This window comes from Pleurodeles waltl, chromosome 6 (assembly GCF_031143425.1).
Source record: "Pleurodeles waltl isolate 20211129_DDA chromosome 6, aPleWal1.hap1.20221129, whole genome shotgun sequence".
Taxonomy (NCBI): domain Eukaryota; kingdom Metazoa; phylum Chordata; class Amphibia; order Caudata; family Salamandridae; genus Pleurodeles; species Pleurodeles waltl.
The window spans coordinates 984,916,213-984,928,348 of record NC_090445.1 but is presented as its reverse complement, the minus strand read 5'-3'; the positions used below and the strand labels follow the sequence as shown (position 1 = coordinate 984,928,348).

General features: G+C 43.5%; 1 protein-coding gene across 1 annotated transcript in view; it reads right to left on the bottom strand.

The window, feature by feature from the left end:
• KIF20B (kinesin family member 20B) overlaps positions 1-12,136 on the bottom strand; it is a 434,415-nt gene that overhangs the window by 102,987 nt on the left and 319,292 nt on the right. The window contains exons 26-27 of the mRNA XM_069239865.1: positions 8,060-8,215; positions 4,709-4,885 (exon numbers count right to left, since the gene is read on the bottom strand). Of these exons, the coding sequence (XP_069095966.1) occupies positions 4,709-4,885; positions 8,060-8,215 (333 nt within the window). The remainder of the gene's footprint in view (positions 1-4,708; positions 4,886-8,059; positions 8,216-12,136) is intronic.

Below are 12,136 nucleotides of genomic sequence, written 5' to 3'. Positions count from 1 at the left end.
GTGTACTGGTCACAGGCCATACCTGTGGTCCAGCTACATAATGGTAACTCCGAACCTAGGCATGTTTGGTATGAAACATGTCTAAATCATACCCCAATGCTAATGCCAGTATTCGAGGCATGATTCCATGCACTCTGGGGCATTCACAGAGGACCCCCCCAGTATTGCACCTACCAGACTTTCGGGAATTGCAGGCAGCCCACGCTGCTGCAGCCTCTCAGGCAGGTTTCTGCTGTCCTGCTGCTTGACCAGCTCAAGGAGGGGAAGGCAGAACAAAGGATTTCCTGTGTGAGAGGGGGGCAACACCCTCTCCCTTGGAAATATGTGTTACATGGCTGGGGAGAGGCAGCCTTCCCACACCACCAGCTTGCTTTAAAGGGCATATTTGGTGCCCTCTTTGTATAGTTCGGTTTGCACCAGTCTAGGGACCACTCCCCTGTTCATCACCACCCCAGGATGCTCAGTCACACTTGCACACATCTGCATACTGAATGGGTCTTCCTGGACTGCAAGGGTGGAGGGCCTGACACTTACATTTCAAAGGACAGGGGCCTGCCCTCACACAATGGACTGCCAAACACCCCACTGTGACCCTGGCAGACAGGATTGTACTGCAAGGGGACCTTGTGCCCTTCAAAACCACTCTTTGAAGCCTCCCCCACTTCAAAGGCACTTTTGGGTATATAAACTGGGTCCCTGACCCTACCAACTTACATACTTCCTGGGACGGATACTTTGAATCAAACCCTGCAACCTGCCAAGAGGAGCTGCCTGGCTGACCAAAGGACTCACCTGGACTGGTTTGCTGTGAAGGACTGCTGCCTTGCTGTGGCCCTGCTGCCTTGCTGGCCTCTGGGTCTGCTGAGAAGTGTTCTCCAAGGGCTTGGGTTGAGCTTGTCTCCTGAAGTCCCAGGGGCAAAAAGACTTAATCTCTGCCAAGGAACTCCTTGTGCAGCAAAAATCGACCCACAGCCTGCCGGAATCGACGCACACCCTGCCTAGCGGTGAAGGTATCACTGCATCGCCGAACCAGAACATTGCAGCTTGGCTCACCGAGTGGAAATGAACACAGCGCCAGCGTTTCGACCCGAACTTCGACGCACAGCCCACTGGGTCAACGCTTCGCCGAGTGGGAATGACACGACCGACTTCCTGCATGAGGAATCGACGCAGCGCCTGCTGTACAACAGAAACTCGAACACATAGCCCACCGGATCGAAGCAGCACCTGTGACTACGTCCTTCACGACCAGGATTTCAACGCATCATCCCTGGGCTATAATGGACCCCACATCGCAAAGAGGATTCAAGCCTGCGCCCCAGAATTCAACGCAAAAATAATCGATGCATTGTTTGTGTATGCCCGGAAATCCAACGCACACTTTGTTTTCCTCGCATACCCTCCTCTGCGGTCTCCGTGCGTGCCATTTTGACGCATACCAGGTACTTTCTTCTTGCAAGAGACACTTGGTGCTTTATAAAGACTTAAGACTCTTCTTATTATTGCAAAAGTGATATTTCAACTTGTACTCATCAAGTCTTGATCGTTCTTTACCTTAATTCATTCAGATAAATATCTTATCTTTTTCTAAACCTATGTGGTGTATTTTGGTGGTGGGTTCACTGTGTTATTCAATGATTTATTGCACAAATACTTTACACATTGCCTTTTAAGTTAAGCCTGACTGCTCAGTGCCAAGCTACCAGAGGGTGAGAACAGGATAATTCGGATTGTGTGCGACTTACCTTGGCTAGGATTGTGGTCCCTACTTGGACAAGGGCATATACCTCTGCCAACTAGAGACTTAGGGCCAGATGTAGCAAAGGTTTTTACCCAATCTGTGTCTATGGGAAAAAGCATTTGTACATATGGCCCATAATTTCTAACAATAACCTTTATTTTTGCAACACTGTGTCGTTCCTTTCAGGTGTGATAAGTTACTGTGTAACTGCTGTAGTATTGCAAGTGCTTTGAACTCCTAGATAAGTCTTGGTTGCTCACCACAGCTATCACTAGAGAGCCCTAGCTTCCTATACACTGTCTCACTAACTAATAGGGGTTGCTTGGACCTGGTATAAGGCGCAAACATCATAGGTGTCCACCACACACCAGGTCAGCTTCCTGCATACGGGCTTTGTGCTCTGGGAGCGGACTAGACCCCGGAGGGCCTAGAGGACTAATCTTCAAAGAGCCCATTGATGTGTAGAAATGACAGGTATTGCAACTCCAACAATTAATAAGTGCATCGCAATTTATAAAGTCACCATTTGGTCACCTACCTGGGAAGTTCAGAATCAACAACATTCTATGAGTAAGAATAAGAACGACCAGAAGCATAGCCCATGGCGCATTCCTGGCTTGGCTTTGGCACACCCACACTGTCATGTGCTTTATATATTCCGGTTGGAAACTAGAGTGTCACCAATAAAAAGCAGAAAATGGCATCCACTCAGTCTTACAGACTAGTATGGACGTCTTACGTAAAAGTATAGTACAACCTAAGAAAAAGTGCAAATGCCCCCAAGTAAAATGTGTGAAGATTACCACATCAGAATCCCTAAAACGCAGCCTTGATCAATCAGCAGTATGCTTGGATTCAGCATGGTTGTGCTGTCATGTGCTTTGTATATCTTCCAATTGGAAAATAGAGCGTCACCCAGAAAAAGCAGAAAATGATGTCCACTCGCTCTTATAGACGAGTATGGGCGTCTTACGTAAAAGTACAGCACAACTTTAGTAAAAGTGCAGTGTGCAAGATAAAAATGCCCCCAATTAAAATATGTGAAGGTTACCACATCAGAATCACTTAATTGAAGCCTTGACCAAACAGCAGTATGTCTGGATGCCTGGGAATGCCTGTTTCAGATTGATACACTTTTACATCCTCCATAGGGGATACCTCACGCCCCAGAAGCTTAGCATCTATTTTATGACGACTCCTTCCTATTGCCCTTGTGCCATGTTGCCATACGGATATTCTTTATATGCTCTGTAGCTGCCCCCGTGTTGGCATCCTATTGGACCAAAGTAGTACACCTCTTGAAGCCATGGACCATACACTCATGCCCTCATCCGTTTTTTGCCTACTAGGTCTCTTCCCTAACCCTTCTAAACACAGTGTTACTACCTGCTTCACTAATCTAGCACGTGTGCTGGCTAAGTGTAGAACTAATTTGCAGTGAAAACGCTCTGAGGGACCCCGCTCAGAGGGCTGGAGGGTGGACGTTTTGCACTGGGTGACATGGGAAGAGATAGCATTGCTCCAAAAGGCATGCCAAGGTAGGAGGCCATTGGACTTTGCAAGAGCATGGGACACAATGCTGGCTGATTTTCAGGGAGATGAGGGTGAGCGTGAAAACTAAGCGCCTGCCTAGGGACTCAGTGGGTGGTGTATATGACACCCTTGTGGATCCCAACGGTGATAGTGCTTGAATCCTGACCCTGGGTTTCATCTTTCCTGTCTCATTAATAACTATAGGCATTGACATGAAGATTACCTACCGGTTTGCGGGGGAGGGGGTTGTCACCCCCTTATATTAGTCTCCTATAATTTTTCCTTTTGCCTGCGAGGGGAATTGATGCTTACATAGGTTGATATAACTTACTGGACCTGAGTGTGTTCTATCATTGTACTCCGCTGGACTTTAGATACACTGCTGGACTTATGATTGTTGTAATTTTGTACCCTGTTGTCTCGTTGTCTCACTTCACGAGCTGGACTTTCCATCTCAGACGATGTACTATCATTGGTCTACGTTGTATCTAATCTTGATTGCTAAATCCAGTTTCCCACCCTCTTATTTCCCTTATGAACAACAATGCAGATGTTTGCAGTGCATACCAATAAAAATGTTTACAAAAAAAACCAGTGACATTTCATATCTTCAGCCACGGCTGCAAAATCCAAAATTAAATTATTTAGAAAAAAAACATTGAAAGGAACTCAAATTACCCGGGAAGATGAAGATTTTCAGACATTAGGCTCTTAACTGTCAAAAAGTGTCGCCAGGGGGACCCCACAGGAGATTAGGTTCCAGCACAGAACATGCCAGCACGGCAGAGTGACTGCAAGGCGACGGCGAGAGTAACAGAGAATAATAACATTCAATGCACTGCTCTGGCGCCCTACACTGAAAGAGAACCTACTGGGGGCTGCAAAACGATTCATTCCCAGGAAAACAACTTGTGAAACCCCTTAACATGAAGCTTGCTTGGCAGGACACTGGCAGAACTTTTGTTAAGACTGCCTAACAAAGAGAAGAAGCACTTGACTCAAAAACAATACAACTCCGAGCCTGCGGAAGACTGGACTACGGTAATCAAGAGAGCCAGACATGTGCCGGGAAACAGACACGGACAATTACACAGAACCAGAAACATCCCTTGACATTCAAGAAGGCAACTTTGAACATTTAAAGTCAGAGGGTGCTGGGATACTTGCAAAACACAAAACATATTATTCGACCAAGCAATGCAGTTCTAGTCATATTTAGATTGTAGTTGGCATCCAAGGTTTTAGATAAAGACGGGGGACCAAAAAGCATTGTGTTACACCTGGAAGTTACATTTATACATTACACTTTTTAAATGTCCATTAACTCAAGCTTTACGAAAACATCTTGCTCATTCAACTGTGAACGGATTTGGATTGTTTGAATAGTAAATCGGAGGCAGAAAATTCCGGATAAACGATGTCACTGGGGCTTACCACTTCTGGAGCGCGCACCAGGTTCCCTTTCAGTTGCTCTATTTCCTTGTCTTTCTCCAAATTGCAGGAAACCAAATTCCTCAGCTGGACTTCCAAGGCTGCAACCAACTGATCCCGTTCTTCTCGCCATTTCTGCAGGTCTTTGTCCTTCTCAGACAACTGCGCTGTAAGTGTTTCCTATTTTGAAAAACAAATACACTTAAAATGACCAATAAATGTCACAGAAGTTAACCAAACTCTCCCAAACGAAGTTCATGGAAGCCCGTATTTTAATAGGGGCTTAGAAAAAACATAACTCCAGCCCCTCAGGGACTAGACGACGGTGCCATGTAACCTGTCCACTCGTAGGAGCGGATGCCAGTCTTCTAAAAATACCTTTAAGGGGGTCCAGAAGCACCTTTTTAAAGGGTTCCATTGACAAAGTACTGGGTTAGGAAATCTCTGCTAACAAATGGGTTTTAGTCTCCATCAAAGGCAAGGACAATTCATGCAGCAAGGACCGCAGCCGCCTTACAAAGCCCCTCACTGCAAAAAGAGAAAGAGCGTCTTCCCTTGGAGAGCCAAGAAGCACTCAATGTCGACCTCAGCTGCAGCGTGCTAATTCTCTGTCCTTGTGAAAATCAAAACAGAAGCCCTTATAGAGGGAAGAAAGAGCAACTTCTTTGATGGCCCTCTCGTCGCCATGCAATGTATCAGCAGACAGTGTAATAAATATCCAAGGAGGACTCAAAAGCATCATCTAGGTGCACTCAGCTATGTGTCCCAGGTGCTGATTTTGAAGGCTTTATCATGCAAAGTGGGCACAGGAAGTGTGCAGATGACAAAACAAATGGAAGGACCTTCGGAAACAAGGCAGGGTCTTATTAACCTGCCATAGCATTAGCAGGTCCCACGGGAGGCTTGAGGTAGGGTTGTGGTCGAGAAACCCGTAAGTACCTCAGGGAACCTGAGGCAGCCAAAATATCCCCAGCAGAGCCTGGGCGCATGCTGCCACATGAGCAGAATCTGCACTAGGTGCTTGAAAGGCACAGGTATCACAGTAAAAAAGTGCACAGCCATAGCACCAGCGCCAGGACTCTGCCTAATGAGGCATGCATCAAATTTGATATGGACATCCAAGTCAGATTTAGTAAATGGGTCCACTAACTAAACAACCTTTCCCTCAGTTGAGTGAAACTGAGCAAAAGAGGAATTCAAAGGATGGATCGATGTGGAACAGCCAGGGGGAGGTGACGTAGATGGGCAGCTACTTTGACCAGGCCCAGCTTGGGAGAAGGTTCAAGAGCGGGACCAGAGTAAGCAACTAACTCAATCAGGGTTTTGAGTCTTCGAAGGTTTGTTTTCCCATTCACTGATGAATTCCAAAAGGTAAAGGGGCACCACTCGAGCAAGGAACTGAGCAGCGTCCAGATTCATCAGCCCAAAGGTGAAGCGTTGCATGCTTCTAGGGTAGATCTCAGGCAGGGGCAACAGCCCTTGCGACCTGACCGTATCTGGGAAGGCACAGTCCCTAGAGGGACTGAAGAAAAGTATTGGAGGAAAATTTCAGAGAAGAGCAGCTCTGGATACTTGCTGAAACTGGCCAAAAAAAGGAACAGATGTGAAGCGCTGGTGTAATCCCTTCCGGGGCTCCATGCCGCCACATCCAAGGAGGTGCTGCAGCCTTGAATGAGACGCTGCACCCCCTGCAGGAACTGGAGAGCTATTTTAAGAGTGTGCATCCAGTCTGGTGCCTGGGGAGATTTAAGGGGTGAGGAATTTGCAGGGTGAATTACCCAGGCGAAGCTAATCCTCACGAACCATCAATCTAATCACTAATGTATCACCAAAGCAATAAATACTTCCTATTTTGGGATCCAGATCCAAGTGTGGCTACTCCCAAAGAAAGAATACATTCCCTACACACTTTGTGATGGAATTCCTTGCTCATGAGCGGTCACCACCAGCTATGTGCATCTTTATAGCCACTGTGTTGATGGTCTGATTTTATCACTTTCCATTAGGTAGTGGCAGAGCTAAAGGGCCATATCTTTTGTACAGAACAGCCTAAAGTTGCGTCTCTTCTGCTGGTCCTAGGTATGCGCTACACCTGCCCTCACAAAACTATTTTACCAAATCACAGCAAATACATAAACAATTCGGGCATTTAACTGTGGAATTGGTCTCCATAAGTAATGATAATGTGGTTAAGTACTCGTATCTACATGTAAATTTAGGTTTGGTGAGGGTGGAATATGTCGAACAAACAAGAATCAAGCATAATAAATAGACATGTACAATATGACTTAACATATATACTTCTTAAAGTTTTTTGATCAACTAATAAAGATTTGGGAACGAAAAAAACAGAACGCCAAATAAATAACAGGAGCCCAATTAAGGCTAGCATAAAGAATGTTAAGCAATCAAGTGACACAATACAATCCTTAAAATATCCTAATAGTTTACAGACTCACAACAGCAGCAATGGTGCATTATAACATGTATTAACTTTTACTTTTCAACAAGTGTTAATATTGAAAGTTCTGGCCCCGCAGCCATCCTTAAAACCCACTGGACTAGAGACCTTGTCCCAAAGACCCATCTGCAGTACCTTTCTACATTCGTCAAACCTTCAGGCATATGCTGCTACTGGTAATACTACTGAAACTGGTGGCGTAGCGAAAAGTATCCTTGGCGCTACTACTACCTGTGTGGACTCAAAGCATTATGATGCCCAACTGAATAGCAAACACGCTTACTTCACACACAATAGATGGATTTAAAGAAAACATTTTATGACCTATTTTGTTGGTCTTCAGACCATTTATAACCAACTGAAAGTGATTTTTAGCATTATTACCATGTTGCTATGTAGGTGCTGGGGGGTGATTATTTCCTCAGTGTTTGAGCTGGTGAGGTGACTTAACAGTCACTGCTGACATCTGCAGTGATCTGTATGTCACAAGTTAAAACACAGAAAGGCCAACTCAGCCGTCCAACATTCTAAGAGTGATACATTGATCATCATTAAAGTGGGCAATATCATTTTGCTGCTCCTACGTTCTATAAAGTGTACTTTAAACTCTATATAAAAAAGTTGTTTTGTCTCTCTCTCCCTCTCTCTAAGCACTCTACGCAGACATTTCACGGACAATGGTCTTTGCTTCCCATCGTCATGAAAAAGGGGAAACTGATTTTAATGTGTCCAACATCAGGATTTCCTTCCAATAAAAAGTATAAAAGAACATTATCAAAGGGTAGAACTGGATAGAAGCCAGCAGTAAAGGTTTAATTTGAAGGACTGCACAGGAAACAAAATATGTGGGCCCATAGAACACAAAAAAGAACGAATATCGGGGGTAACCTTACAATATCAGTTTGTTGTTTGAAATGGCGCTCCCTGTCTTCAGCAAACTTCCGCATTTCTCGGTTTCGGAGAGTCTCAGCTTCTTTCGCCTGTGATATAAGTCCCATTTTTTCTTCCATCCATTTCTTTCGCTCAGCATTATGTTTCTCTTCACAATCCTGTATGAATAAAAATAAGTTACAAGAATAAGTCCACATCGAGAACTTAACATTTGAGCGTGCGTTGCCAATTGAATTAGAACTATAAGGGTATTTAGAACGTGACACACTTTTACAAAAGGTCTACAATAACACTTTTTACAAGACACCAATTTTAAGGAAAACAAATCTAGGACTTGCTGTTAAAAAACGTTATTATGGTGTATCAAATAGAGTACCATTGGGTTGTCCTTGTGGCACAATGGACTATTACTGCTATCTGAAAGAGGTTGGCCAGGGTCACTCAGATCACTAACCATTGAAGGGAAGGTATTTTAAATCAAACACGAGGAACAAGTCTGTGATATCGTGTCAAAAAGAAGAGTAAACACCATCACCCGAAGGCAGGATATTTGTAGTAAGACCACAGAAGCATTATCTCAAATACGGATATCAATCCTTTGGATACAAGGCTTAAAAAGGTCTCAAGTCTACATTAGCGACAGCATTTGCACAGTGATAATACCAGAAGTATCCAATATAAGCACTAGAGCTTAAGACCTCTTCTTACACGTAGACCATGTACCTTATGTCAAGTATGACCAAACTAAATAAAAGACAGGAGTTTGTGTGACCAGTGTCTCAATGAGTAAGGGTAATATGATCGGGGTAGGTGCATATATAGCTTTGACTACTCAGCCCCCAAAACACAAATCGACATTCAGATGCCCCAGGTTACATCTAAGATTACAGACTAACTCAGGAAGAGAGTATAGATGGCAAACCCTAAGAGTAGCCTCTCTGGACAATCATCTGTTGTTTAAGGCTTGTGGGATGAGAAAATACATATTTTGAAAAACAAAGCCATTTGTGCACGAAAGTTACATTAAAAAGAAATAGCTTCCACATCAGAAATTTTGGATACCGAGTTAAGTGCTTTGTTTAATTCACAGGGCTACCCTGAGCCTTTGATACCATGGCCTAGTCTTGGGCGCCTGCTCGACCTTCCCTTTGTTAGCTTCTTCACCCTGTGTTTTTAACACAATGGCATTTATATGCAGATTCCACTGCGGCGGGTAGGTTCCATACATGATCACACACCAAGCACCGCACACAATGTTTAAAGTGATTGCGGAGGATGAAATGTAAAGATGTTAGTAGTTTATGGCTTGACATAGAAAAGTTGAAAGAGATTAAGGGGACTAGATGATAAGACTGAGCAAGTGTGATGCACACAAAGTGTACTAATGTCAAAGGGAGGTCGCAGCATTATAGTCATTACCAAGTGGTTTAATAGGTGGATCCTTTATGGCACTGCCCAACATTTATCCATAAGTAAATACATTTTTCCAGATGCAAGTTGGCACATGGGTAAAAGTCTTGACGATGACTTTCCTTTAAAAAAAAATATCCACTAAATTACATTTTTAATACGAAAAAAATATTTAAGAATTGCATTAGGCACCGATCGCTGGAAGATGTTATTTCCTGCATTCAACTTTGCTACCAAATATAAGTGACAAAAAAGAAGGCTGGTGATTAAAACCTATGCACTTTTTTTTTTTTTTTATAAGGTGGACCTTTAAGATGGAGACCTAGTTATGTGAATAACAGCAAGGTATTAGCAGAAAAGCTTCTAACACCATCATTGGTGGCTGTACGTAATAAGCTCATAAGGGTGGGCGAGAGCTCTTAAGAAGGAAGACTCTGGGTGATGGAAAAAAGTAAGAAGGAAGACTCTGGGTGATGGAAAAAAGTCTTCCCAGATTAAAACGTTCTGGGGTACAAGGCAACAATAAGAACAATGTAGAAGTGACATTTACTTGCTACCCTTCAGTTCGTCCTCTTCATTTGGAAAAGTAAATAGAAATAAAAAAGGGGTGGAATGGAGGGATACACTCAGTGATGAAAAAGTTACTCCGCTGTATCCTCATATAGGTCCCACTAAAGAGGGTTGGGATATTGCCTGCTCATCTTGACAGAGTGGGCATTCTAACTTTTTGACAGATCAGAGGGGTAGAAGAACCTGTACTGGTTTGGGACTCAGATTGAAACTTCTATTGGAAGCCAAGCCAATCTCCCTCTTTGGTCACAAAGAACAAGGCTATTTTCTGTGCATGAAGGTGCGTATCAATTTGACCTACGAAGCCTAGAGGAAGACTTCAATTTACAAAGAACACTTTCTTCCACACCATGATGCATATAACGTCCGGTGTGTGCTGAAAACCCCAGACAATGCACTTGAAGCTGTGGTGAGTTGTCCCTCATCCAGTGAATGGGTACCAAAAGGTTAACCACGAATGATGGTCACATTGAACCCAGCCAAAATTAGTTGGGGCAGGGGGTTTTAGGGCACGTGTGATTATGACAAATGGGAGTACTTTTCACTGGTAAAGTAATCTTCTGGCCACAAAGCACAGATAATCCCAGTATGGGTGCCATTAAGCTACGTGTATAACTACAACGAAGAATCACAAATGTAAATGGGGGCAGTGTAGGATTCGATCAATATCTATTTTTTGTCTTTAAAAGCAGTTGCCCAGATTCAGGTCGAGCATAAAATTGGGAGCACCGGAGTATGGGGGAAAATAGTTAAATTTGATGCTTCTCTAACATTATAAAGGGGTCCTGGTGATAGTTTTACCCAAGCACAGATATACACAGACACCACTGTATTTCAACTGTATGTACTGGTTCTACTTTGGCCTATAGCATTAGTGAGCTCACTAAGTTAGTTCTTATTCTTAGGATACCGTGCAGCGAGATGGCAAGGAGACTTTAGTTCAGAAACTGTGATATGTGTTCTTTAATTACTAATCCATATGTTAGTCAATTAACATAATCAATTATGAACAAAATAAAACGCAGTAGATTTTTAAATCTACATTAGAGTGCAATTTTACTACTGTTTGGAATTCACAAACTGTTGAAGCAGTCTACATAGAAAACGGCGCCTAACAGGTTTACATTGGGTTTCCTTGAGATATCAGGTCATTTCCAAGACTAGAATCCATTCCCCCCCTGCATCGAGTTCTGTTGTATGGAATCCAATACAGAGAGAATGGATTCCCCTGTGGTAATGGACAATTTAAAATGTAAAGGGTTTTCTAGTTCCCTTCTTCCCTTGGACAATGCATTTATAGCAGCACTTGGTTAAAGTAAATATATGATCCTTTGCAGAATGGCTGGAAAGGGGAATGGTGGTTTGTGAACATCCACAAATATAATTGTTTGTGAGCAACCAAGCCTTTGAACACCCTCAATCCAACCGCTGCAGAGGGATTTAGTAGTGCACAGATGTCTGCAATTGTGAAAGAGTTCTCTGCCCCCTATAAGGGCTTACGCCTGCAAGAAATCCAGGCAGCCATAACTGGGAGAAATTCAGTCATAAACAAGAGTTTACTGCCAAATGTATCTTTATGAATAGGCCCTTATGTATCCATCAGACCATTACCAAATGAACTTTTTTCTGATGGCTACACCACCCTGTAGATTCTTCACTTTATAAATGTTCTAGAGCAACACCCTGTAGTGATCATTATGACACAATATCATGGAACACAGCCTGGGCAAAATACATATCAATGTTGACTTGAGCCTCAGAAAGTAGTGCTTGGCAAACACATGCAGAGATGACCATGTTACTGCCCAGCAAAAGTCCGCTACAGGAGGCCAGAGCCGCAAAAGCTGCCTATGGCCATTTGAGGGTGGTTTATTGCTCAAAGTATAGCATATCTTAATACAAAGGATGGCCCAGTGCAAAATGTTGTGTTTGGTCACAGCCTTGTCTTTGTTAGCGACGGTGAAGATCACAAAGATCTTATCAGACATGATTTAATAGGTTACCACATGGCTATACACGGTTCCTCCTTTTTAGAGGGATAAGGAGAAGGGAAGGGTACCAGGCTGGCCCTTGTGAAAGGTAGATTCCACATCGAGAAG